This window comes from Polypterus senegalus, chromosome 12, assembly GCF_016835505.1.
Source record: "Polypterus senegalus isolate Bchr_013 chromosome 12, ASM1683550v1, whole genome shotgun sequence".
Taxonomy (NCBI): domain Eukaryota; kingdom Metazoa; phylum Chordata; class Cladistia; order Polypteriformes; family Polypteridae; genus Polypterus; species Polypterus senegalus.
In genome coordinates, this window is record NC_053165.1 from 5,120,167 (window position 1) to 5,144,174 (window position 24,008).

Below are 24,008 nucleotides of genomic sequence, written 5' to 3' on the forward strand. Positions count from 1 at the left end.
AGGATGGCACGTTATGAAGAGCCAGTGTAGGGCATAAGCATTAAGGGGCAAATTGGGAAAACCCAAATCTAGGGAGGCTCTCTATCTCTAGCAAAAATGTCAATTTAATTCTTTTAGAATGCTCTGCATTCTAAATTGAAACCCAAGATTGAACCCTGACATAGACCTTGTCACTTATTTCTCAAAATGTTTCCCGTATGTGCTCTAAATTTGTGCCAAGGGCAAAGCACAAATAGCATGGAGGAGGAGGACGGGGACAGTCCCACAGACGAACCCTCGCCACACACCCACATCTCCCCCAGAAGACTCAACCAAAAAGGGATGGCTTTTAAAAACACAAAACTGTCCAGAAATGGGAGAGAATGAACTACAGCAAACCTGGCCCATAATAATAAAATAAATGTTCCTTCAAATATTTATTTACCTAGAGGAATTCAGGTAGGTGCCTGTTGCCGTAATGCCAGCCATTTTTAAAACTTGGATATGAACAGGTAGAGTGTCTGATTTGTCAGGCAGTCTGTGGTGTTGTGTGTTTTTTTTTTTTTTTGTACCAGGCCCAGTTTAGCACATGGTTCCTACTGAATGGCTTTTTAGGGTCCAGATCGTCTCGGGTCAGTCTTCATCATTGTCCCGTCGATCCCTGAAATCTGCTCCCCTCGTATATGAGCATTTGCGTTGCCTTATCTAAATTTAATTTCTAATTCTGTACATGTAACTACTTCTATGAAAAGTTGTAAAGCACTTTGAGCTTCATTGTCTGGTGCCCTGCCCGGGGTTTATTTCCTGCCCTGCGCCCTGTGTTAGCTGGGATTGGCTCCAGCAGTCCCCCATGTCCCTGTAGTTCGTATATAGCGGGTTGGATAATGGATGGATGTTTGTATGGAAATGTGCTTTAGAAATAAACATCGTCGTCTTTGAGCAGCGCCAGACAAGCCATGTTGCTTCAAACCATTAGGCTATGATCAGGCTGTAGGACACAAGATTTATGAGATACGAGAGGGAGTGAATCACGCCAGTGCTTTTATGCTGTCCTTTGGTTTGTTATCCTGAGGAGATAACGGGTAGCCGATATAAACTGATTAAAAAAAAACAAAAAAACAAAACAACAAAGTACTTCAGAACAAATATACAGCATTGGCCATCTTTATAGGGAACTATAATAGTCGGCATATCATTTTTATCACCTTTGAGGTTTAATATGTTTGTCACGTCAATGCACGGTATGCTAACAGTTCAATGATAGGACTTATTGTACGCATGAGTCATCATTTAGCTGGCTTGGCTGCATTTCCCTACTTTATCCAGGGTTTCACAATTTCCTACTTTTCTCCGAAATGTTATGTATGGACAGGTAAGAATTGCTGTAAATATACACAAGTTCCCTCATCAAGTTTTCTTTTCTAAATCCCAACGTTTGTGTGAAATGTTGCATGCGCAATTTTCAGGTGTCTGTGAGCCCTAGAGTTGTCCCACAGATGCTGTGCCAATGGGCCTTGACACCTTTGGCTCAATATAAAGAAAATTAGACACAAACGGAGAAATCTACATTATTGACACTACGTTAAAGCAATATTCATTAAAGAGAAGACAAACCTCTTTATGTAAACGTCTGTGTGTGGCCGTGTGTGTGTGTTTGTTTGTGTCTGTCTGGTCGAGAAATGAGAGGTGGAGTTGGGGGTAAGGGCTCCGCTCTCGAGGAAACGGAAAACTCGCTTAGCAGCTAATAACACAAGCGAGGTGAGCACATCAGCAAAACACAACCTCAGAAGAAAGACAAAGTCGCTTAGCCGATATCGGCAAAACGGTATCCTTTTTACTTTTCTCCCACCGCTAATACGCCAGTGAGGTGAGCACATTGGCAAAATGAATCCTCCTAGGAGAGAGACGCCCAGAGCAGTCCCTTTCAATTACCCAACGTCTCTACATTTCAGTTTTTTTTTTCCTGACGATTTCAATAGTTTCTGGGACCCCGGGCTTTTTACAGCATGGCTTACATAGCTAGTATATTCAATTAAGAAAATATTTAATAGACAACTAAAAGACCCTCACAATTCGATAACGCAGGAGAGCAGACCAAGGGCTCTCCTTTGACTTTGGTTCTGTCTTTTAATCTGCGTCCTTGTCCCGGCCTTTTTGTTTTGTGCACTTCCATTGGCTTAATTCCTTGTTTTCACTGACTTCTCCTTCAACTTTTGGACCATCTTCCAGTTTTAATTCGGTTTCACAATCATTTTCAGACAAGGACCAGGATGAAGATCAATTACCAGAACTGAACTGACTGACTGCAAAGGCCTACTGTGTTTTTAAAAAAAAAAAAGATAAGTAACACTAAGAATTTAGTTGTCAGGAAAATCCACTGAGGGACACGCGATGTGCTACCATAATTATAATGGAGGTGTTAGTGATGTGCCATAAGAACAGTAATGAGAATGTAGGCAAAACGGCATGGAATAATGAAGAAAATAAAGACCGTTAAAAAAAATCAACACTATTAAAACAAACTGAAAGTGAATCAAAGGTCGTCATTAAAATCTTGTGTAAGAACCCAAAATTAGACAGACAAACTGATCCAACATTACAGTTGGCAGCGAGGACTAATGAGACTGACTTCCAGCCCTCGCTTTGCTCGGTGGCAGTTTGTGGTGCAGTTAATGCTGGGACGGGTGTGCTGTGGTCCTTGCCACCAGTCTCCACCTTCATCTTCTCGTCTCTCCTCACTGTGACCAGGTATCGCCAGCCTGCCTATTTTTCAGTCTGTCCTGTTCAGGACTTTCGAGATGCTCAGGGACAAAGGCAGGCAGCGACGGTGGGAGTGGTACTAAATTATTTTTACTTTTTTTACTTTTTTCAGTTTGGCTTTTATTATTGAATTTATTTTTGTGAATGCTTTGTTTTCTTCCCAAACATCAGTAAAATTTTGGTCGCAAAAAAGAATAGTGAGGTTTGTCGAGGCCACAATAGCTGCGGCTGTACTGGAATACTGGCCTGCTTGACAGACCCTGTCTGGTGATAATTAAGAGGCACAAAAAGACACCGTGAAGGGAAGCCATAAATAAGCTGTGAGCGCAGCAACCAGTGTTTCTGCATTGTGTCTCCTCGAGGACGGAAAGCATATTGTTACTGCCGCTTTTCCGCATCGGCGGAAGACAACCAGCTTTATTCTCCACCTATTTATACACATGTGGTCCTAATTCTGGGTATGATCTCTCTCATTCAAGGCGCCATCGGCTTCCTCCGTTAGACATGCACACCTCTTAAAATAGCAGAGATGCACACCAACGAGCACAAGTTTGACGGGTTAGCTGCTTTGGCGTTCTGTATGTAAGAAATGAGAAAAGACTGATCTTGAGGGGAGCCTCTAATTTATATAGTACCTTCGAAAATGGCCATATTACAAAAAGAAAATTGAGGTAGGTGCCCAAATCCAGAAGGCCACCATGTGCCATCTTTGTATTGTCTAGACTGTACCAATTAGATGCCTCTACCAGTTTCTGCTCCAGACTTGGGCATGCAGGTGGTAGTCACTGCCTCTGAAACCATACCAGGCTCTCCCATTGTGTAAATTACCAATTCATCTACTTGCTTAATCCATCTTTAGCGTCTCAGTTTGTGGGAACCAACCATCAACTGGCTGCCACACCTCTGGAGCAAACCTGGATCCTAACTGGAGCCTTTAGAGAATGTCCACACAAACATAAATAAACTCAACTCGGGCAGTGGCCAAGCTGGCATTTGAAATGGTCATCTAGAGCTGTGGCAGCAGCTCTAACTACTGAGCCACCTTAACCAGCAGTAAATATTTTCACAGTACACCAGTTCATTTCCCAGACCAAAACAATTTGGCCCTGTGGAGACTCTAAATTGGCTCGGGCATGACTGGCATCCTCTCCAGGGTTTGTTCCTGCTTTGGAGGACCCCCATTCTTGGGCATCTGGTATTCAGTCTGGATATATGCGTCTCCTTCAGTCTTTTGCACGTTCCCTGCACTCTGACACAGAGGCCTGCAGGTGGGCAATCGTTTTCCTTGGTATGGTTTTGGAATGCTGGATCAATGGAAGTGAATCGTCCCATCTATAGAGTGACCTCTGTTTTTGTTATGGTTTTCACGCACAGCTGTGTGTTTCAGGCCGCAGGCTTGAAATTTGGCATGCGGGTCCCTCTGACTACAAGTTGGGTATCTGACGTCCAATTTGCAGCTCGGCTGGTGGCACAGGGTCTGAAAGAGTTGTGTGAAATGCTACTGCGCTACCAGGAGATTGCTAGATGGTGAGTCGCAAGGGCAAGGAAAACGGAATAAACGTTTGTCAAAAGGAACACAAAGATTGAAACCCGAGCAGCTATCGGTCCTTCGTCAAAGCCAAAACACAAATCAAAAAGTGAGAAACCCTGAAGATACGTCAAAGCCGGCATAACTGCAAGTCACACACACCAAAGTCATGCGAAGTTATGCACACTTTTATATCTCCACTGAAGCCGACATCGCATTACGCAGCTTCTAGTTGTTGGGAGTGTCAGACTTGCTGACTGTGGCTGCGGACCATGTGAAAATCGCAGTCCTGTTGTGTTATTTTCTAACCCACCTGATCCAGACCAGGTTCACGGGGGGAGTTGGAGCCAATCCCCGCTAGCACAGAGCGCAAGGCAGGAACAATTCCAGGAGAGGACGCCGGGCACCCCCACAGCAAACACACGCAAGGGCTAATTTAGCATTGGCAATTCACCGAACATGCACGTCTTTGGACAGTGGGAGGAAACGGTAGCACACAAACGGGGTGAACATGCAGACTCCACTCGGTGAGGACCTGGACACGTATTACTGCTCAGCAGCAGAGCTACCACTGCACCCCCATGCCGCCCCTGAAAATCACTGAGAATGTGAAACTTGGAGATTGCGTGTCAACTGTCCAGCACTGTTGTGCTTGCCCCTTTTTATGACGGTTAGTAACGTGCTGTCCAAATGATTAACGGGTACGGTTGATCGCCATCTCATAGTTTTTTGTTACTTTTTTTATTTCATTGTTTTGTGGTAAGTAGGACACGAGACATCCGGCAGATGAGGTTCTCTTGTGTTTGTCAGGCCCAAAACGCCCACGTTTCCTGTTCTTCATCGCTGCATTCTGTGCATTGAACTGGGTGAGTGCTCATCAGTTCTCGGCTGTTGCACACACACACAGTCCACCTCTATGACTAAAGACAGTCTTGTCGGGGCGAGTCGTAGACGAGTTGGAATGAGCCACACTGGGTATGTCAGACTAGATGGCAGTGTGCTGCCAGCCACATTGCTAAGATTACATAAATGAAAGTGACAGCTGAAAATGGCTGGAAAAGTCTGCCTGATGTGAGATGGCCTTGAGATCGTGCATCATGGCAGCCAAGCCACAAAGTGGCGACTAGTCATCAATAATAATAATTCTATTTATATTTAATTTATTCTAGGTACTCAAGTGGGGAGCCACTAATGTTCAGCAGATGCCTGGATGATGTGATGGCAGCCATTTTGTGCCTGTACTCTCGCCACACATGAGCTGTTAGCAGGTGAAGTGGCGATAGAGCGGGAGAATTGGAGACCAGGGGATGATTAGGGGGCCAGAATGACCAGGCCATGGTGGGCAGTTAAGCCTGGACATCGGGATACACCCTGCTGTTTACGAAGGACGCCCAGGGATTTTTATGACCAGAGAGAGTCAGGACCTCCATTTTCTGTCTCCTCCCCTAAGGGGGACAGCATCGTATTTACAACACTGTGTCCCCCTGTAGCTGCATTGGGATCCACATTTGGACCACAGGGTAGCCGCCCCCTGCTGTCCCCTTCCAACAATAACCCAAGCTTTCTCCTGGGTGGTCTCCTATTCAAGTACTGGCCGGACCCCAAGAGACTTGGCTTCAGGTGGTTGACCTGTTCTGAAGTGCAAGTGGGATGGCTGTTGGCTAAATGACGATGGGGTGAGTTTTGATTCACGTAGTTTCACAGTATGGACGTTAACATTGGCTTTGCAGGCAGTTTGCCAGTTGCGATACATGAAACTCATTTTTTGTGAAATTTTAGGGTAGAAAACGAGACGTGTTCCTCCATAAAGACCCTTCCGTGCTTCTCCATGTTGTGTTCCACAGCTACATAGCACATGTAATTCGAGGCACACCAGTCAGACCCGTCCTGTATGCCCCTCATTAACTTATCAGTGGGGGTGCAGTACGTTTATTTTTATTTTATTAATATGACGTGCTGCATATTTTCCACCTAAATGCCTCATTATGCACATACAGGTAGGTCCATAAATTTTTGGACAGCGACAGCTTTTTTTCTGTTTTTGGTTCTGTACATTACCACAATGAATTTAAAATGAAACAACTTGGATGACGTTGAAGTGCAGACTTTCAGCTTTAATTCAGTGCGTTGAACAAAACGATTGCATAAAAATGTCAGGCAACTAAAGCATTTTTTGAACACAATCCCTTCATTTCAGGGGCTCAAAAGTAATTGGACAATTGACTCAAAGGCTATTTCATGGCAGGTGTGTTCAAGTCCGTTGTTCTGTCTTATCAGTTAAGCAAATAAAAGGCCTGGAGTTGATCTGAGGTGTGCTGCTTGCATGTGGAAGATTTTGCTGTGAACAGACGACCTGTGGTCAAAGGAGCTCTCTATGTAGGTGACAGAAGCCATCCTTAAGCTGCGAAAACAGAAAAAAACATCAGAGAAATTGCTACAATATTACGAGTGGCAAAATCTACAGTTGGGTACATCCTGAGAAAGAAAGCAAGCACTGGTGAACTCAGCAACGCAAAAAGACCTGGACGTCCACGGAAGACAACAGTGGTGGATGATCGCAGAATCATTTCCATGGTGGAGAGAACAGCCAACCAAGTGAACAACACTCTCTCCAGGGCTTGGTCGGCGTATCGATGTCCAAGTCTACCATCAAGAGAATACTGCATGAAAGTAAATACAGAGGGTGCACTGCAAGGTACAAGCCACTCGGAAGCCTCAAGAATAGAAAGGATAGATTGGACTTTGCTAAAGAACATCTAAAAAAGCCAGCACAGTCCTGGAAAAACATTCTGTGGACAGATGAAACCAAGATGAACCTCTACCAGAGTGATGGCAAGAAAAAAGTATGGAGAAGGTGTGGAGCAGCTCATTATCCAAAGCATAGCACATCATCTGTTAAACACGGTGGAGTCGGGCAGTGTGATGGCTTGGGCGTGCATGGCTGCCACTGGCACTGGGACACTCGTATTTATTGATGATGTGACACAGGACAGGAGCAGCCGAATGAATTCTGAGGTGTTCAGGGACATACTGTCTGCTCAAATCCAGCTAAATTAAGTCAAACTGATTGGACGGTGGGCGTTTCATGATACAGATGGACAATGACCCAAACAATACAGCCAAAGCAACCCAGGAGTTCATTAAAGCAAAGAAGTGGAAAATTCTTGATTGGCCAAGTCAGTCACCTGAACCTAAACGAATTGAGCAGGCATTTCACTTGTTGAAGACTAAACTTCGGACAGAAAGGCCCACAAACAAACGGCAACTGAAAGTAAAGGCCTGGCAGAGCATTGAAAAGGGGGAAACCCAGCATCTGGTGATGTCCAGGAGTTCAAGACTTCAGGCTGGCATTGCCAACAAAGGGGTTTCAACCAAGTATTAGAAATGAACATTTTATTTCCAGTTATTTAATTTGTCCAATTATTTTTGAGCCCCTGAAGTAAAGGGATTGTGTTAGAAAAAGTGATTTTAGTTGCCTCACATTTTTATGCAATCGTTTTGTTCAACCCACTGAATTAAAGCTGAAAGTCTGTACTTCACCACAATGAATTTGAAATGAAACAACTCCGATGCAGTTGATGTACAGAACCAAAAATAGAAAAAAGTTGTCTCTGTCCAAATATTTATGGACCTAACTGTAACTCTGCTTCCTCCACTGGAAAATCTCACACATGAGAAGCCCCAAACTCCCAACGCTGCAATACACCCCCCAGTCATTTCCTACCATCTGCCCTTTCTTGAGGGGGCACAGGAGCCTATCTCCATAGCACTGGGCACAAGGTGGCGTGATGGGCAAGCAATGAGCCCCAAAATGCCACAGCCTTGAAGTAAATGTCCCCCCAGGCTGTTAGATGATCCATTGAAAGGCATCATCCATTGTGCACACGGCCACAAAATGCCAAGTGCCCAGCGAGCCGCATATCCAGAACTGGACTCCTCACTACTTGAGATTATCAGAGACGAGACATTCTGAAAGGTCACTGGGGCCCCGAGGCTGCGCTGCATTCATTTGAAGAATTTTGAAATCCTTTTTCTTTTCTGAAATTTTGTTTTCAGACTCGTTGCCCATCCTTTCGAATGCCCTTAAATCGGCGCCGATTGCTGTGAGTTGGAGCTGCGCTCAACGGGGCTCCCTTCAGCCTCTGAGGTACCCATTGACGTGCATGATGGTGAGGAGCCCCCCATAAGAGTGTTCAGAATGCGTCTCCCTTCTTTCAGATTGTTTTGTGAGAGCCAATGGAAAAGATTAACAAACTGCTAAAATGAAAGGAAAGGTTAATTAGAACAGAACGTGGCAGTGCAGCCAGCCATCTGTGGGGGTCAGCAGTCAAGCACATGCGGCGGCCAACCTGCTTCTCCGTGTCTTTTACCAAATGTGGTGTGAAAGGCCAATGTAAGATTAATGCCGAAAGCACAAAAAAGAAAAAGCCGTAAAGTGATGGCTTTGTAAAAATGAGGGCTGGAAGACACGAGCTGAACTCGATCTGCTGGCAGCCATCATGGTGAGCTCTAAGCAGGTTTGTGCCCCACATGCCCGGCTTATGTGGGGTTTATGGTGTGGCTGCAGTTAACACACTCTGAACTGCTGGAGGGCATTATAGAAAGTTTTTAATTTGAATTAAAACATTGGTGGGCATTGGCACTGTGGTCATGGATCCAACTTCCTGGGTTCAAATCCCATGCCTGCACCAGGGCACACGTTCTCACTGGATTCACATGTTTCTCTAGACTCCGGTATCTCCAAGGTATACATTATCTTAACGTCCGATTCTAAAATGAGCCTCTTGTAGGTGTGTGCACAAGTGGTCCCTGTGATGGACTGGCGCCCTAAACACAGTTGGTGTCTGTCTTGTACCCAGTGCTCTACCCACAGGCACCTTGAATTAGATTATGTAGTGTTGTGACTATGCATGGTGGGCACCTCCTTAGCTCCATTTTTCTAATTTGTGTTTATAAGTAATATTGTTAGAAATTTTGATAAAGAAGGCTGGTGGTTCATCTATGGGAAGCCCTCAGGAACCATTGAAGGTGGGAGTGGAGGAGAGAATGTGGGGATGAGACAAAGGAGAGGACTAAGGTGGAGAATACTGAGAATTGTCAGCAACTGATCATCCGCAAAACCAAGAAAATGCTTATTGACTTTCGCCACAGCAAAGACCCAGTATGCCTAGTCACTATTCAGGGAGTGCAACTGCTACAAGGACCTGGGGGTCCAATTCACTGACAGGCTGGAGTGGCCTCGCAACAAACAGCAACTGGAGAAGAACGGGCAGAGCAGACTATTTAGGAGTCTACAATCATTTAATATGGGCACTGAGATCTTTCACATGTCCTGGGAAAGACGGTGTGGTCCTGGGACTTGTAACATCACTTCAATCGAGGCCCACCCAATCAACAAGCGGATTAAGAAGGCAGGCACAATTATAGGAGGTCCTCTGGACCTGCTGGAGGTAGTAATAGAGGAGAGAATGAAGACAAACCTGACGGCCACTGTGGAAAACTGGCATTGAGGACTTTCAGCCAGTGAGCTACCAAGCAGAAGTTTGTCAAGAAACTCTAGTGGGCCTCATAGCCGCAGCAATACGCCCATATAGTGCCTCGCTGGGACTCCTCTCTGATCGTTAGCCAGGTCACAGGGTTTCTTATATTGTGCATAAGGAGGTGGTGGTTGGTTGTTTAAACATCTCTTGAGCTCCTGCAAAAATGATCTAATCTGCCTAATCTATCTAGGCCATGTGTATCCTGTCTGTGTGATTGCCACTTTGTTTCTCTTTCTTTATGCTATTCAGTTTTGTATTCTTTAGCATTTGGTTTGCTACCTCTCAGTCTCGCATGACTTGTCATTTAATTTTACTTTGCGTCTTGTCAGACAGTCAGGAGCCGCCCCGTTGGTGGTGTTACAATTATTATTTCTGACGTTTTAAACAATGGTTTACTTGAATTTTTATTTAATATTAATGTGTTTGTTTATTGTTTTTCACACGTGTTATCATAGATGTGAAGCTGTGGGTAGAACAACATGACAAGCAAATCTGAGACCCGTCCAATCTGTCACTGCTGCAGTATTGTAAGGGAAGATATTTAAAGCGTAGAGTAGCTTTTAAATGTCTCGGTGTCTTTCAGTAGGATTAATTCCAAACTTGCCCTTTCAAGTCTTTTTCCCTTCTGCTCTTTTTTTTTTTTTTTTTTTTTTAATTCTGGCCCTGCAGATTTTCTCAGTTTGGTCTATGAAGGACTAGAATCTGATAGGCAGCCTGACTTGTCAGCTACTTTGCTTTTTCTTTCTTTTTTTTTTGTGACCTAACTTTGATAAGGTTGCAAAAAGTGGCAGCAGACTGGCAACGCTGTTTTGTTGTGACCGTAATAACTGAAATGGGTTAAAGGACGGGTTCAGGTTCAGGTGCCTGCACTACTGCCTCACAGTGGAACAGAAAACAGTTTCTGCTTTTCCGTAAAATACCAAATTTAAATTTGCTGTCGACGGCACCCACAGCGGCAGTAATGACTTCTCTTAGGTTCAGGCATCCAGCGGATGTTGCTCCGGCAGAATTCATATAAAGTATAATGAAAGAAAAACGGACAAATTGAATGGACGTGAGCGCATAAAACGTTATCCTGTAGAGTCAGATGTGCCTTACAGAGGACACAAATCAGGAGCCCCCAATACAACAAACTGTGAACAGAGAGGACCACGAGACACAAGCGGCGCCACGTCGGAGAAGGAAGTGCAGAAGCCGCAGAGTCTAATTACGGGTCATTCCAGACTAATTTAAGACATGATCAAATTTGATTTTGATAACACTTGGCACTTGAATTGTATTATTCCAGAGCTCAGAAATATTTTTTGTTAATCAAAAACAAAAAAATCCCCTTGAGACAGAGGCGCTTTTCTACACTTAAAGTCTTTTTTTTTGTATTTTTTTCACGTTATTTATTTTATTGTTTCATATTAATGTTGGCTGCTTCATCCCTTGTATTTCTGTTTACAGATTACAATTCCAGATGAATGTGTTGGGACTTGTTTGATTTTTGGAAGTTCTTTTTGCTCTTTTTAAACATTTTGCCTTATTTTCTATTTTTTTCAAATAAATTCCAAAGATTGATTGTTTGCCTTTTTGTATACACGCCTGGGGTTTGCAGTCATCCCTCCTCTTGTTGGGATTCTGCTTTATTTTTTAGGTATTTTGCTGGTCATTCTTGTTTGGTTGGGGCCTGTTAGGTGAAAGCCTCCATTATGTCTACCTCTTCCCCTCATTCATTGGTGAAGAGTGCTGTCTACAATTCAAAGTGTTACGATGATTTTTTACATTTTTTTTTGGGTGTAACTTCACATACAGTTCTTGTTAATTTCTTGAAGGATTGTATGATTTCAAGACTCAAGATGGGGTTTGGCTTGTCTGGAACATGTTTTGAGAAAGTGGAGTATTTGATCCTATTTTGTTGCAACACCCTTTTTGTTTCATGTTTAGGCCCCATTTTTGTTAAGTTTGTTTTCGGCTGTCTTCAGGGAGTTATTGCCCAGAAATCACAGGGGTGTTGGATCGTTTGTGACTTTTTATGACACAGATTTCTCCTGCTCATTTTTATTTCCAATCGACCACATCTTGTGAGTCCGTATGCAAAGCGGAGCATTATGGGAATGCATTTCTAGTTTGACGTGCGCGGAATGTTCCGGTGGTATCTCCTTCAAATGATTGTGTGCTGCATATATCAAGCACATGACTGGATTACTGACATTTGATTATGGGACAGGAGTAGCGTGAGATGTTTTCTTTTTGTCCATGGATCGAGCATTGGTCACAATTTGCTTTTGTTATATCATAAACTTTTTTCCTCTCTGTACTGCATGAGGACACGAGATTAATAATTTTTTTTGGTTATCACAACAAACTACATGGGGTAATAAAAATATGGTGGAGTATTTTTTTTTTTAGGAACCAAAAGGCCTGTAACAATTTCAACAAAACAACAAAATATTCATTAAGCAAACATATGTAGACAAGAGAAAACAACATAATAAGCATATTTACAAAATATGCAACAAAAGATTAAACAGGAAAGCGGCCTAAAGCCACAGATGGTGCCTGGGTGTCGGTGTCGTCCTGATACTGTCGTGGCTCTGCCAGGGTTCTTTTCCTGGCCCAAGTTTTTTTTCTCTTTTGTTGTTTTTCCAAATTATTATTTTGTAAACTTTATTAGTTTGGTTTGTGATGTTACAATCTGTTACTTTTATGTAATATTGTGGTGTTTTATTCATTTTGTCATTTCCATTATGTTTGTATTTATGTACCATTTCTTTAAAAGCCCTAATATACTGTGTGCTTTGTGGGTGGAGCCCACAGGAGGAGGGGTCATCTGATGTCACTGCTCCTGACTCCGCCCCCTGGCTATTGAAAGCTCCGAAGACTGAAGCTCAGGCAGCATCTTCACTGAAGTTTTTGCCATTTCTTTGATTATTTTTGTTACTGCTGTTAGATTTCAATTTCTGGATTGTGTACTGGGACTCTGTAACCTCAGGACTGCCTTTCTAGTGACTCTCCAACACCTTTTGTTATTTCTTTTTGTTCCTGTTGCTTTTTGGTCCCAAGCCTGAGTTGTCACTCAGTTTCTCCCCATTGGGAGGCATAAGTCTACTTGGAATAATTATTTATTTATATAGCACCTTTCTCATCCTCAAGATGCTGTAGAATCAGTTTTTCCACTTCTGGAGCCTTGCCATGCCAGTTGGGAGTAAGATGGAGTGAGTAAGCCTCTTGTGGACTGCTTGTGTAGCTCCTTTTGGTGGGCTCCTCTCTGTTTTTTCTCCATTTCATCACAGACCCCACAACACCACAGTGGCACTCTGAAGACCGAATCTCTCCTGCTGGACATATAAAGGCATAGGGGTGGTCCTTCAACAGTGATGTCATGATACCCCACCCCTTGATTTCCACCCATTAAAAATGACAAAGGACACCTGAAAAATAATTCAAAAACAATAAATGTGACAGAATAAAGGAAAAGATGCATAAGCCAGAGAACAAACCCCGGCTGAGTCACAGCAGGCAGGACTTTTATGGCCTCCATTAATTGTGTTTAAAGGCTTAGCTCCTAAAGCTCAGGTGCCGACTTCGGTTTTATCTTTTTTTTCTGTTCTTTGTCTGAGTGGATATCAATCAAGTGCAGCTTCTGGGGGGGCTGGGACTGCAAAAGTTGTGCACAAGCGGCACAGCGCGTTAAACCTGTGAGTCATGTGTCGCAGGAGAGACGAGTGTAATGCTTTTCTCCTCTTTTATTACCCTGCTTTGCAAACTGACCGATCTGAAGAAGCTCCTCGCTTCAAGCTGCTCTTTTACTCAGTCGGTACGTGGCCGGTGGTTGAAAGTCTCCCGCTGGCTTACTTAAAAGTCTTACCCAATGCCATTCGGGAGCCGTGTCTTCTCCTCGTAACTGCGTACAGAAGGCAGGAAACCCCTCTGCCTGTCCCCCTACACTCTCAAGTTGTCACCTTAGATCTTGTAATGGTGGTCTGCTTGTTATTCCAAGAGCCGAGTATCAAAGTGGTGGTGCAGCCTTTGGCTGTTATGTCTGTAATACACACCAAGTGGTGATACGTCAGGCTAACACTTTCTTAATTTGGCTTTTTTGTAGCTGCATTTTAGTTGTCCTGCTAATGGACAGTACATGCACAGAATTGTCATCTTCTACAGGGTTTGCAATCTTCACTGCTTTTGTCTTCTTTCTTTTCTGTGCTTCCACCAGCAAACACCACCTGATCAAAGTCCTGTGCAGCCACCTGCGGTCCTCGAAGGAAGGCGGGTGCCCCAGCTGTCCACGAGACCCCCACTGCACTGAATCCTCAAGGAGCGACTTAAGAACATCTGTGTTAGGTCTAATGCCCAGTGGGGTTGGTTGGTCCTTTGGCCCCATCTTGAACCCCTGCAGATTTGGTGTTCTTTTTAGTTGGTGATTTTTATTATTTTTTTTGGTTTTCTTTTTCTGTCCTCCTAGCCCTCTCAGCTGTAGAGACTTGAAATACGACATGATATACTGTACACTCTGCTTTGTGGTAATTAGATCTTTGTTAGAAGCTGGTATTGATTGACTTTTTTTTTATTTTTAGTTTCACCTAATTGAATTGGTTTATATTTCCTTCTTTTTCTTCGACATCTTGTAAAGTAAGCTCCCCTGTATGAGACTGAAGTGCAGGAAGCACGTGTGGCACCGGCTCTTTTGGTGGGGAGCCTCTCCTATTGGCCAGCCTGTTTCTATGGCTTATTTTGGAGGTCCCACACCCCATATTTTGCTTTGTTTGAGACTCCTTGTCTCCCACCCTTAGGAGAGGAGGGAAGGTGTTGGTGTCAACGCTGCCGATGGAGGATCGGCCCACTGTGCTTCTAAAGCAAACCCTTTTTCACATTTCATAGATCCACAAACCCGCTGTGGGCGGCACAGTGGTAGCGCTGCTGCCTCGCAGTAAGGAGACCTGGGCGTGGAGTTTGCATGTACTCTCCATGTCTGCTCTGGTTTCCTCCCACAGTCCAAAGACATGCAGGTCAGGTGCATTGGCGATCCTAAATTGTCCCTAGTGTGTGCTTGCTGTGTGTGTCCTGCAGTTGGCTGGTGCCCTGCCCGGGATTTGTTCCTGCCTTGTGCCCTATGCTGGCTGAGATTGGCTCTAGCAAACCCCCGTGACCCGGTGTTAGGATATCGTGGGTTCAGTAATAACTGACTGACAAACCCGCTGTAGTGCTGACAATCTGATCTACCCATGACGCCCAGCAGGTACCCAGTAATGTGGGAACCCGTGTTTATTCCTAGTGTAATGGCCAATGAAAGCCAACTGGCCTGTGGCTGCCCTTTTTAATTTGAAATTCAGGTTATGCTGGAGGAGGTGAAACACTAGTGAGTAACGGGCAGAGCTCCCCTGTTATGATTTACTCGGGCTTTTGTACTTGGCTCGCGTGCTCTTGTGTTTGCATGCACTACTTTTAAGTTTGGTTGTATGATGTCACTTTAGGGGAGGGGCCAGCTGGAGGACAGGCCCCAAATCCCCATGTACCAAGTCCAGACTGAGCATCAGGCCCTCCAGAGTTGCGTGGTGGGCACATTTCTAAGTCCATTGTTTGGATGTTGACTTGTCCGGTTTCTGGTTTCTATCATCTGGATTGTGAATTGGCTTTGTTGGTTCTTTTGTGAGATATCTGCATTTGATTGTTACTTTGCAATTCACTTCATATTGTTTTCAACAGTTTTATGTGGTTTATCCCCCTTTTAATTATTCCATTGCTTTTCTTAAGGTTGGCTCTCCCCCCTTTTTGTGCCTGTGTATGGGTCAGAGTCAATTTAAAGCTGGGGAGAGGAGAGGAGAGGCCATTTTGAACAGCAGTTTGAGGCTTGCCCTCATCTTGTGGTATTCTACAACATCGATGACAGGAGAAAAACCAAGGACCGAGGGGAATTACGATCAGTGGGGTGAAGTTTGTCAACACCTGCCAAGCAGTGCTTGACCCCTGTAGAAGGTGTGCCTGGGGGGTACACGTGTACTTCAGGATTTGCTGGTAGGACTGTTGATTATTTCTTTGGGAGAAGCTGCTTTGTCAGGGAATGCTAACCACCACTCATCCACAAGCCCATCTGCACTGTTGCTCACTTACATGACACTCTGATGATCATGTGTGCCTGTTCCTAGTTTGGGGGTGGTGGTGGTGTTGTAAGTCTTGTAAATATCTTGTGTCATATATGATAATATTTGGATTAAAGCTTTACCCTCATATAGTATTCAGTTTATTTGAGCAGGTGGTTGATTTGGGAAGAATATGAACACTGTTGGATTAATCCTGGTTTTTGAACCCCGTCCTTCATGATTAAGTGTAGCCAGTTAAGCAAATCTCTTGTGGCTACAGTGCTAAAATTCTCGAGGTCCATTACACATTATTCTCGTTCGTTTTATTTATTTATGAAAAGGATCCCATGTGTATGAAATATCTGTGTGTGAAAACATATTTGAGCCCTCAGAACCATCAGTTCATTTGAGAGGAAAATTTGAGTCCATCAGGTGCAACTGTGGAGGTTTTACCCTGTTTAAAGGGCATACAGTGGACTGAGAAAGTACATGGAACCAACCTTCATTTCAAAATTCTACACGTAATGGTCATAACGTCCGCCATGTTGAATTTTCTTATTTATGGGCCCATCTTCACTAAATTTGGTAGGTGGCTTCCCTGCGCTAACCGAAACCAATGTATGTACTTATTTCGGTGGTATGACGCCACTGTCGGCCGCCATATTGAACTTTTCAACAGTCTTTGTTACTTATGGGCCCATCTTCAAGAAATTTGGTACGCGGGTTCCCAACGCTAACTGAATCCTACTTATGTACATATATACATACGTCCATAGCCTGCAGCTCGGCCTATATAAGGCCGTCCATCGCTCCAGTCTCTACATTCCCTTCCTTGCTTCGCCACGGGATTCACGTCTCCCTGCTGATAACTACAGCCTTTTTATTTAATCCACGGCTTCTCTGCTGTTTTATTGTTCATTTATTACGATTATAGTTATTGTGTAGGTATTTTAGACTTACTTTCCATTGTTCAGATACCCATTTCCTTTATCATTCCAACTGTACCCCCATTACCATATCTATCGAGGTGATCACCATCGATCAAAAAACTGTCACTTAATGAGTGGTTTTCATGCTCGGAGATGGCACCTACCTTTTCCATTCTCTGTGTTACATATTGCACGGCCATATCAGGCTCACTCTTGATATCCATTGTGTCTTATGTATTGAATGACTGGACAGGTTCAAGGTGTGGACTGATGACGTACAGGAGATAATTATACTACACAGGAGCACTAGAAGAGTGAAATGCTTAAGCCCTTCACCTATGGTTCTGCATGTGAGTTGATGGCTTCCACTGAATTGTTTGGTTGTCGCTTTCAAGTGTACCGAAATGGCCGAATATTTTACACCTTTCAACAACCGCCAATGCCTCTTAAATATCTTAGGTTCACAGGTGACGATTTGAGTAGTGGACACTTTGATGTTTATGAATGTTTAAACTCTCGAAAGCTGGATGTGAAGTTATCGATGAAACTGGTTGTATGCTTACGCTTGACAGATGCTGAATGTCTCTTCAACACAAGTCCTACAAATACTGTCGTAATTGAATCAAACCATGAAACTCAAACCGATTATGACAGCAGCAATCCAAGCTGTGAGATTTGAAACAAGTTTACTGTTCACATGGCCAACTGTACGTTACATGTTTAAGAGTCAGCTCAGCGCACAGCTTGGTCAGATTACAACCGGAGGGCCGAACTCACAATGTGGTATACAAAGAGATCCTTAAATAATTATTGGTATATTTTCCCTCCGTTTAAAAAGGTTTAATTTTCTTCTTAATAAAATTTTTAAGGCAGTACTTTGCCGCTGCGAAGCATGGCTATTTTGAGATATATGACAGCAACACTCATAACAGTGACAAAACAATTACATTGACAATCATGTTACGTTAATTTTCAAAATGTTTCCTTTTCTTTTTCATTACTTCTTTAACACACTACTTCTCCGCTGCGAAGCGCAGGTATTTTGCTAGTTTGAAATAATTGAGTCTGAAATGTTTCTGTAACATTCTACACTCAGTAACCCATAATGACCAAATGTATTCAGAATGAAATCAAAACCTGAACTCTCATTCATACTATTATTCAGATCCTTGCGCGAGTGTCTTGGCTCAACGTAAATCCGCTTGAGAGAATCCAAACAGGATAAACTGCCCAAATCCAGGTGGGCAGAGAGCTTGTAGAGACTTACCAAGATGACTACCAGAGGAGCTTCTACTAAGTTCCATTTAAGTTCTCGACATCTCAAGGAGAATGAAAGCAAATGGCATGGGCGAAGCCACAGCAAAGGGTCTGAATACTTCTAAGAACAAGAGATTTCAGTTTTTGATTTTTAGTAAATGTGCAAACCTTTCTGAACACTTTGTGTCTAGCAGGGGCCACTTGCTCCCTGGGAATGATTTCTTTTGTTATTGGGGTGTGTTACTTACCCCCCCAATCTATGGACTGTAGATATAATATAAAAGAAGATCCCCTTCCCTAGTGATATGGCAGCAAGAAGTTGCGTAGGAGAAATAACTTGGCTTTGTTTAATGTCGGCTTACACTGCAGAGAGCTCAAAGACGAATGAAGCCAGCGACAAGACCCGGTCCTGGAGTGCGGAGCCGAGCCTGTCGGTGTCGTCAATGCAGGTGTGGAAGGCATTCTCAGGAACAGCTGGTGACGTCTTCCATCCGTTCGTTGGCGTCAAAGGTGTGTGCCAGGCAATGTTCCAACTCCTCAGCCAGGGCCCCCTTCAGATGAGCATGCAGTTCTAAACAAGGCCACCATGCTCTCCAACTTTGTGCTGACTCAACAGATAAAATCAGTACGTGCTTCGAACCTGCCACAGTCTGACTGCCCACGGTGCCAGTTTGTCCTACTCTGTCATTTTGTCGTATTGCTTTTACTTCTGTGTGTCAGCTTCTGTACTGAATCTGGCAATGCGAGTACAAATCACATTTTAGAAGACCCTTTGCATAGAGCACAGTGACATATTAAAGTTATGCTTACAGTCGTGGCCAGAAGTCGTGAGAATGACACCAGTGTTGGTTTTCACAAAGTTTGCTGCTTCAGTGGTTTTGGATCTTTTTGTCGGATGTTTCTCTGGTACACTAAAGTAGAATTACAAACAGTTCAGAAGTTTCAAAGGCTTTTATTGACAGTGACATGAAGTTTGTGGTGCAGAGTCCATATTTACAGTGTTGGCCCTTCTTTCTTTTTCAAGACGTCTGCAGTTCACCCTGGTAGGCTATCTGTCAATCAACTCCTGGGCCCAATCCTGACTGATGGCTGCTGCCTATTCTGGCATCATCAGAATTTGTGGGGTTTTGTTTGTCCACCCACCTCTTGACCACAAGTTCTCAATGAGATTAACGTCTGGGGAGTTTCCTGGCCATAGACCCCAAATATCAATGTTTTGTTCCCTGAGCTACTTAGTTATCACTTTTGCCTTCTGGCCCGGTGCTCCGTCATGTTGGTCACCAAACTGTTCTTGGATGTTTGGGTGAAGTTGCACCACCAGGGCAGAGCTGGGAGTGAGGCAAAGGCTTTTGGAGGATGGCCTGGTGGGTATTGAAAAGGGCAGCAAAGAAGCCAAGAAGAACATCAGGGACAGACTGATATTCTGGGATTGGACTGCAAAGGCCTGTTGGAATTTTGGGAGTAATTTTCTCTAATGAATCCCCTTTCTGATTTATTTGGGGCATCTGGAAGAAAGAAAAGGTGAGCGACACTACCATCAGTCCTGTGTCATGCCAACAGTAAAGCAGCCAGAGACCATTCCTTTTCATTCAAGGCAGTGGGCTCCCTCACAATTTGGCATAAGAACACAGCCAAGAATAAAGAATGGGACCAAAACATCCTCCGAGAGCAGCTTCTCCTAACCAGCCAAGAACCGTTTGGTGACCAACATGACAGAGCAACGGGCCTTATGGCAAAAGTGAGGATTAAGTGGCTTGAGGAACAAAACCTTGATATTTGGGGTCTATGGCCAGGGAACTCCCCAGACCTTCAACCCCATTGAGAGGTGGGTGGACAAATAAAAACCCACCAATTCTGACAAACACCAAGCACTGATTATGTAAGGATGGGCTGCCATCAGTCAGGATTGGGCCTAGAAGTTGATTGATTGACAGCCTGCCAGGGCGAATTGCAGAGAGTCGTCTTGAAAAAGAAAGAAGGGCCAACAATGCAAATATGGACTCTGAGCATAAACGTCATGTCATTGTCAATCACAGCCTTTGAAACTTCTGAACTGCTTGTCATTCTACTTCAGTACACCAGAGAAGCGTCCGACACAAAGACCTAAAAACACTGAAGTAGCAGACTTTGTGAACACCAACAGTGGTTTCATTTCAACAAACGTTTGGCCACCACTGAGCACACACGTCTTCACTTAGTCATCTGGGGTTACCAAGTGTACATTGATGGCGTCAAATGTATTCTCTGCAATTAAATATACAACACAGTAAAGTGTGCAGAGAGTGAAGGGGGCCAAAGACTTTCTCAATCCACTGTATGTTTCTCAGATGCTGTGAGCGTACGACGGGATTGCCAACGTGTGGATTACACAACACAAGTAAACTGAAGCCGCTTGACATCGTGTGCCGTTATTAAGCAGTGACCTACGTGGATGCCCGTTGTGTCAGGTACTTTGTGACAATCTCTGTTCTCCATTATAATGTTAGATTAATTTTTTTTTATTTGGCCATAAAAACAAACGACAAAGTAACACTAAAAAAATGTCTGGGTGGCGTATTCCTTTTATAGACTTTTGTGATGGAGTTCTGTATAACGCAAAATAAAGACGATGGCTGACTGGAGATGAAATAATCAGGACTTTATAAAAATGGACACAAAAGTCAAAGAGGTGTAGGGCTCATTGCAACAGCTTTATTACCAATATCTGAAATGCATACACAGTGCCATTCACACGGATGAACTCTTGACATATTACGAGTATTTGGATGCCATCTCGTCACGCTATAATGAACAACATCGAACACAAAGATGGCCTGAGGTCTCGCTCTACTAATGCATCACAGGAATCGGTGGAACCACATGCTTTGGAGGCCAAGACACAAAGTTCAGTCACAGGAGGGAAATCTTCATGGCATCATTATCAGAATGTCAATGCATTTGTTTTTGTTTTTCCTGGAATATTCTTGAGGCATAGAAACGTATTGTACATGCGAGCAAAATCGTGTATAAACAAACATCGTTCTCTGCAAAGGTTGAAAAAATGTTCCACGTTCACGTGATGTTTGTTTTTGGTCCTTCTCGTTGAGCTCCGGCTGCCCGTTGGATTTGCGTCATACGTGCATTTCGCTCCAGTGGAAGTTGCCAGCGTGAAGAGGCTTGATCTCAACTGAAATGCTTGCTTGCTTTTTGCTAAAAATCTTTTATAAAGCTCATTTGTACATTTTAAGAGAAAGGAAGAGTCAGAAATAGTTCATTAACCACAACCATGAGAGGGAGTCACGAAATATCAACTACAGATTTATCGGGTAGGGAGAGAGTCGTGTGCAAGAAGAGCTTCAAGGTCTTAGGAAACGCGATCTTCGGTTTTCATACATAAATAAATATATTCAAGATTATCGACAATCAGAATTAAATTAAAAAAAGAGAGAAAAAAAAAACACTTAAAATTTCAACAAACAAGTCAAAAACTCCAAACCACGTTACAAAAGGTTTTCAGGTGTTACAAAAAGTACAAATGTAATTTCCCAAAAAAACGCACAAAGAACCTCGAAAAAAAACTAGCCAGTAAGCTATAAAAATAAATTTATTGCACGTCCACTCAAGCAGTTGAGAACTTGCAATACACGATTATCATGCGCTTTTCATTTCTAAAATAAGAGAATAAAATCACAATGTCATCATTAATGCAAATGGTCACTTTCTGTCACAAGAGTGTAAAACAATTCAAAAAACATGGGACCATGGCGGCCCTCTGGTGTGGAACCAAGCACGACACACGTGGATGAGTGGAATACGACGTACCCCGCCACCCTAAACGGTCACCACCCCCAAATGAAAGTACAAAATAAAGAAAGCAAAATGAGTTTATTTAATACATACGATACTGAAGTCGGGCTTCGCCACCCTTAGTAACATCATCATGGATCTACCTAAAAACTAGACAAACAGGAACCATGGCCCCTCAGTCACTAGACTACTAAACACAGAGGGGGCGCCCCACTGCCGAGTGGCCCCTTTACTACTGCTCGTGCTCCTTCTGGACTTATGAATGCAGCAGTGAGGGGTTGAGCAGCCATTACATCTGATTGGTAAAGGAGGTGGGCCCGCTGGGGGTGTACCCCGACTGGACGTAGCCACCTCCCTGGCCATAGTTTGACTGTTGCCCATAGGCCCCCTGTGGGTTGAAGCTGCCAGACTGGCCAAGGCTTTCCTGCTCATACCCTCCTTGGTTGTAGGACTGCTGGTTGTAGCTGCTCGGCTGTTTCTCCGAAGTCGACGATGGGTACCTCGGGGAAGTGGAGTGCCAGCCTGTCTCCTTGAACACAAACCAAATGTTCCCAGCCCACAGAATGAAGTTTAAGAAACCAAACACCTGAAAGAAAAGCAAAATGAAGAGAGCACCAGTGAAACACGAGGATGAGCCAAAGACCAAAGGACCAAACCCCCGCCTGGTAGAGGTGGCACACCAATTGTGCTGCGTGCCCCTGCTATGGGACAGGTGGCAAATGTGAGAAATTCCACATGAAAACCCTACACACTCGGAGCTACAAGTCCATTTGCTGTTATCTGCGGATACATTTTTCAGTATTTGCAACATTTTCTACCTTTTTCAGTTACTTTACTATTTGTAGACCTGATGTGGCCCTCACATGCTGTGTCTCTGTCCATTTGGAGGATCTGCTTAGAATTGCTGACACCTCTAGAACGTGACTCCAATCTCCTCTTCTCTCTATTTTGAGCATCTCAAAAATATAACTTTAATGGATTCAGTTTCTCGTTCCAGTTTTGTAACCACCAATAATTTATGACATTGCCATCATTTTTTAAAATATTACATTTGCACCCAACTTCTTTCAGCCCATCTTTTTGGTTTATCTTTTAAATATTTAACATGCTACTCAAATTCAATTTCTCAGTTAAGCTGGCATTATCTACTTGTAATGAGTGGCTCGTAATGAGCAGACACCAGGGTTCAGCTCTTGAGTCCTCCCTGCATGGAGTTTGAATGTTCTCCCTGTGTATTGGTGATCCAAAGTACACCAAAAAGACATGCCAATTAGGTGGGTAAGTGGTGCCGAACTGGGCCTGGTTCACCCTGCAGTGGGCTGGCATCCTGTCCAAGGGATTGTGCCCAAGGCTGGGATTGGCTACAGCTCCTTAAGCAGGGCAAGAAAATGGTGTGTTACAGAACTTGTAACTGACTACATTTTTAGATTAAAAAAAAAATAAATAAATAAAATATATATAATTACAAAGAACCCAAACTCCATCTCTTTCTGTTAGGCATCTGTCTCTCTATAATTTATCTCATTTTCATATACTGATTTTTAAAAAACATTACATTCTGCCCATTGTGTATCGATCTACTTGTTATATTTTGGAGATTTGTTTCTCTTTGTCCATTTGGGGTATGTACTTAATTGTTAACAATTTATAAAAATATTACATAGCACTCTTAATGTCTTCTTTCTGTCCATTTGGTGTCCCTACTTATAACGACTTCATTTGTAGAATTTTATAAATGCACTACAGCACAGAGCTCCCACATTCAGTGTCTTGGTTGATTTGGTACTAGATCTACTTGTAATTTTATGACTTTTTTATTTTCTATACATTACAAAGAACCCAAATTCCATCTCTGTCTATTTGTCATGTCTCTCTGTAATTTATTAGTGTTGTATACTAACTTAAAAAGCAACTTTACATAGCGGCAAAAGTCCTTCACTCCGCCTTTTGGGTGAATCTGCTAGTTTATTACATTTTTTTTTGTAGAATTTTCCTCTTTGTCCATTTGGGGTATGTACGGGAGTAAATCAAAAAGTGATTTGAAAATTATGCAGCAACTGCAATTGATAGAAGCTGATGCACCACAACACAGCTGCAGTGGCTTATGGGTAATTCAAACACCCCTCCCCAATCCCATAGTGCTCTGTCAAGCTCAAATGAACGT

At 43.4% G+C, this 24,008-nt stretch overlaps 1 protein-coding gene and 1 long non-coding RNA gene across 3 annotated transcripts in view; one reads left to right on the plus strand and one right to left on the minus strand.

Annotated features, from left to right (window-relative positions):
- LOC120541359 overlaps positions 1-24,008 on the plus strand; it is a 58,406-nt gene that overhangs the window by 28,561 nt on the left and 5,837 nt on the right. The gene's annotated exons all lie outside the window — the stretch shown is intronic.
- The window catches only part of synpr (synaptoporin), a 196,164-nt gene continuing 192,883 nt past the window's right edge, over positions 20,728-24,008 (minus strand). For both annotated transcript variants that reach the window (XM_039772904.1, XM_039772905.1), the window contains one exon: positions 20,728-22,430. In XM_039772904.1, coding sequence (XP_039628838.1) covers positions 22,134-22,430 — 297 coding nt within the window. In that variant the 3' untranslated portion in view covers positions 20,728-22,133. The remainder of the gene's footprint in view (positions 22,431-24,008) is intronic.